This window comes from Kryptolebias marmoratus, linkage group LG3 (genome assembly GCF_001649575.2).
Source record: "Kryptolebias marmoratus isolate JLee-2015 linkage group LG3, ASM164957v2, whole genome shotgun sequence".
Lineage (NCBI taxonomy): Eukaryota > Metazoa > Chordata > Actinopteri > Cyprinodontiformes > Rivulidae > Kryptolebias > Kryptolebias marmoratus.
In genome coordinates this window covers 17,768,101-17,772,463 of record NC_051432.1, presented here as the reverse complement: position 1 = coordinate 17,772,463, position 4,363 = coordinate 17,768,101, and the positions used below count along the sequence as shown (strand labels likewise).

Below are 4,363 nucleotides of genomic sequence, written 5' to 3'. Positions count from 1 at the left end.
AAGCATTACTCAAAAGAAAACCCTCTAATTGGTAGAACCCAGCCAGGTAATCAATGACATCATCCAGCCATTAAAGCAGGAAATACTGGGCCGGCCCCTCCCATACTCCTGCCCTGCTGCAGATCTACAAAGACAAACAATGGTGAGTAAAATGGAAAACAAAAACCATAAATATACTTTGAAACAAATTTAACCAATAACCAATGGTAAAGTAAGTGACGCCTAAATAAGAATAAGGGACAAGTGATAAACACAAAATGAACCACTTTGTCACACTGCAGCAAAATATTTAAACTGTCTTAAGAAATAAGAAAATTGTGTTTCCGTAATTACATACTGATTAGAGATGGAGAGACAGTTTAAGTGCATAAAAAATCCACACTGCTTATTCTATTTTTGCATTCTTATAAGAAAAGTAGTCAACTTTTTCAACACCTCATCTATTGTGATGCTTGGGTGGCTTCACAGGCAGCAGAAGATGTGAGATACCAAATATAAACCTGAACATATGGTGTAAAGTTCAGAAAATCCTAAAAATAACACACACACACACACACACACAGTCCTTTGACACATACAGAGATCGCACATAGACGTAAAAAAAGAAAAGTGTGTTTGACCTGAGAAAAGTATTATCATCTCTGAGGCGCTTTATTTCTTTCTCCAGATCTGGAACTCTGGCCACCTCTGATTTCACACTCTTCACAATAACAATGTCCTGCTCCTGAAGGGCCAGACGCCTCTCCAAGTCCTGCCAAAACAAACAGTGAGACACCAGCCAAAGCAAACACCAACATTCTGTTTGGCACACTGAAAAAGCACGTGCTTCTGTTTACTTTATAGATAAGTTATTTATACAATTTATAGGAACTAGATGTTATTTGAAACATTTGTCAAGATACAAAAAAACAATTAAAAAAAAGTTGTTTTATTGTTTCTTTTCCTCTCAGTCGCAGTGTTAGAGAGGAAAACTGGGAGGATAAAGTAGATGGTATCTGAATGCTCATGCAACATTTATGGATGTAATCAACTTGGCTTCTCTAATTTATTATTAGGAAAGGTAGCTGGAAGCAATAGGCAATATATCTCCTACATGTTGTAGCAATATTGAACAAAAACAATGACAGATAAAATCACCAGTCAGTCATAAAGCCAATATTAGACATCATCATGTTTCTGATTTACTCAAGGTGGCGTTTTTATTTAGTGCATTTCTGCATCCTTAATCATGAACAAAAGTTTACTGGAAGCTCTTTTTTTTTAACATGGCAGAGAAGTAGTCCTAACAATCAAATCAAATACAAATGGACTTGTTTTTTGATTCTTAAAGACATTTTACTTCTCATCTGGGGAACTTTATCAATTCAGAACAATTACATTTTGAATTTAATTAGGATGACAGTCTCCTGAATGACTGAGAATCACAACAGACAAAAACATTTGGTCCCTAATGTACAAACTCCGTGAGGTGAGATCAATGAGAAGGCAAAAGCAGAATCGACTATATGTGCAACATACCTTAATCTTGATCACATGCTCTGAGCAGGAAGACTGAGCGGCTTGGAGACTTTGGCAAAGTTTAGAGACTTCCTGATACTTCCTGATAAAAAATACCAATCAAATGTGTGTGGTTAGCATCATTTTACAGTATTCAGTAAAGCGCAATATAACATCAAATGGTCCACTTCACACGTCTCTGCACCTGCGTTGTAAATCAAGCTGCTCCTGCAGTTCCTGGTTTTCCAGTGTTCGGGCAGAGATTGTCAAGTCTTGGTTTTGAATCCTCTGTCTCATCTCTCTGATCTCATCCTTCAGAGAAGTGATGGTCTGGAAACAGATTTATGAGATGAGTCGAGGTAAAACGGGGAAAAAAAAAACAGAGACCAATCCAAGCCTGTATCTATGTGCGTGTACCTGGTTGGCTGCATTCAGTTTAGTATCTCGCTCTTCCAGTTTCTTGTTCAGACCCTCCAGGTTCATACGGAGAGCCCGGTTCGCCTCCACCTGCTCTGACAAGTTTTTTGTCACTTCTGTCTCCTTCTCCTCCAACTTTTTTATTTGCCCCAAAAGTTCTTGGTTCCGATCCACTTCATGCTGAAACATTAAAAGAATGTGAACAAGCTACATTTGATGATACTTAGTACATACAAGGGTTTGGGGGAGAAAGGACATGGAAGTTATTTGTGAATAGTAAACATAGGAACTCATAATCTTTCACTGTGCTCGATGAGTGTGTCAACAAATTTACTGGTTCTGTACCTCAAAGTCTCGTGCACTGTCAGAAGCTGCCTTCTCTAGCTCAAAACGAGCTCGTTTGTGACTCAGTTCCATCTGTTTCTTTTCTTGGTCTAATTGTAGGTAGCGGTGCTGAGTGTGAACCCTCTCGGCTGCTTCTAACAGCTAAAACAAAAACAAATTAGTCAGCACAGTGGCCAGTGGGTTTTTCTTTTAGCTTGATAGTAGTGGTAATAGCATTGGAAAATGATTTTTTTTTTCCTCATACCTCCATGCTGCGTTTGTACTGACTCTGCAGGAACCCACTCCCTGCTGAGCGCTCCATCAGCCGCTGAGGATGTTCGGGACGGCTGATAAAGGTATTAAACGACTTCAAAGTTGTTAACACGGTGGTGTCATCTTCCAAATCCATTTCAAGGGCCACTGGTGTTACTGTAACAAGAGGTTCAAAGTATGAGCAAGTGTACAGCTAAAACCCCTCAAGTGTTTCATTTAACTGAAGTGCAACCATACAGCTACAGCACTGTAGATCTAGGTCCCAGTTAAATATTAGTGCTTAACTATTAGCAGCACAATGCATTTAATCTATTAAAAAAATACAGATTTGGTCAATTGGCATTACTGAATATTTATTACTAAAATGAGCTATTAATGTTTTTGTAAATAGAGAAATGACACTGGAAAGAAACAAATCTCTGACACAAATATATTTTCTTATTAGTGTGCTCCGCTAATCATTCATTATCAGTAAGCTATGAATATTTATTATTGGAATAATCACTGAACTGAAACCATGAATGATGTGTTCATTCAAATGTTAACTAATCCAATCAGTAAAATCAACATTTTAAGAATCGCTTTTTAGCTGAAGCTGTCAACTGTCATCCGTAGAGGCAAAAAGTGCAATATTTTCCTCTTAAATACGGTCAAAAGTACAAACTAACAGAAAATGCAAATATATAACATACTTCAGAGCCGCTCTATGTTTATGGTGTATTGCTTTTCGCATAAATTGGCTTCGCCAGTTAACAAAAGGTAAAGTACTTTCTATTAGTGGGTAATTTATATGCAGCGATGTGGGAGAAAAGTGTCATTAGCTTCTTGCTCAACAGCTCAAACATATAAATTAGTTAGCTTTTGTATGAGCTGCTCGCCAATAGGTCAGTCTGTGGGTTTTGCAGTTTGCGCTGAATTTAGTTTACTGTTGTTTTTGTCTGTGGATGACTACACGTTAAACATGAGTTACATTCAACTGACACACATCTGAAAAGCTGATCAAACCCTCCCACGAAGTAAGAAACGTAAAATAATCCAACAAAGCACCTCGTCTATAGACCTGACTCCTTACCTCAGAGCTGTTGTTTACAAATAGAAGTACGCTCGTTGCAGATAACTTATCTCCACTGCTAGCTCGTTCGCTAGCTGCTGGCTAACCAAGAGAAATCCCTCCAGTTTCACTCGAATGAGATACACGTAATATCGCGAGACTTCATTTCGAGCTGCGCGTAATATCGCGAGACTTTATACATTGAGCTACGCGTAGTATCGCGAGATTTCGTCATCTCTTTCCCAGACCCGTATATAAAGAAAATTGAATATATGGAAATAAAATCAAACAGTCAAGTATATCAATAAGAAACTGTGGGACTGGTCGTTTGATTGTGTTTTTTGTCTATTTGTATGCATTTTTTTTTTGATGTGCAAAAACATGTCACAGCATGGCTTGTCCAACAGAGGGCAGCAAATATATGCTTTCATTTTTCTTCTTTTGCACTACATGAGTAAATATGAGCCAAGTTGCAAACACATTATGAACATCAGAAGATATTGTGGACTCAAAAAAGACTGACCAATAACTCTATCACTTATTTGACTCTAAGGTAAGATACAGAGGCACTTTAAAGCAGGTGGCACAGCTTTAAAGATGCAAACATGTGTTACCTGATTATTATTGGCAGCATGAGATGCATGAAATCAAACCGTGTTTATTGGTGTAGATTCTTAGTCCTTCAGGACATGGTAAATCCAAAAAGGTTAAAAACAAAAACACCTGACTTCTATTCTGTAGCTGAAGCTACAAAACTGAAGATTTACCATGTTTACTGAGACTTTATGTCAAAAACCTTCT

At 37.9% G+C, this 4,363-nt stretch overlaps 1 protein-coding gene across 1 annotated transcript in view; it reads right to left on the bottom strand.

Moving 5' to 3' along the window:
• Positions 1 to 3,719, bottom strand: part of mad1l1 (mitotic arrest deficient 1 like 1) — a 72,584-nt gene extending 68,865 nt beyond the window's left edge. The window contains exons 1-7 of the mRNA XM_017427515.3: positions 3,584 to 3,719; positions 2,504 to 2,667; positions 2,260 to 2,400; positions 1,915 to 2,094; positions 1,703 to 1,827; positions 1,519 to 1,600; positions 621 to 751 (exon numbers count right to left, since the gene is read on the bottom strand). Of these exons, the coding sequence (XP_017283004.1) occupies positions 621 to 751; positions 1,519 to 1,600; positions 1,703 to 1,827; positions 1,915 to 2,094; positions 2,260 to 2,400; positions 2,504 to 2,647 (803 nt within the window). The 5' untranslated portion in view covers positions 2,648 to 2,667; positions 3,584 to 3,719. The remainder of the gene's footprint in view (positions 1 to 620; positions 752 to 1,518; positions 1,601 to 1,702; positions 1,828 to 1,914; positions 2,095 to 2,259; positions 2,401 to 2,503; positions 2,668 to 3,583) is intronic.
• Positions 3,720 to 4,363: the final 644 nt, after the last annotated feature.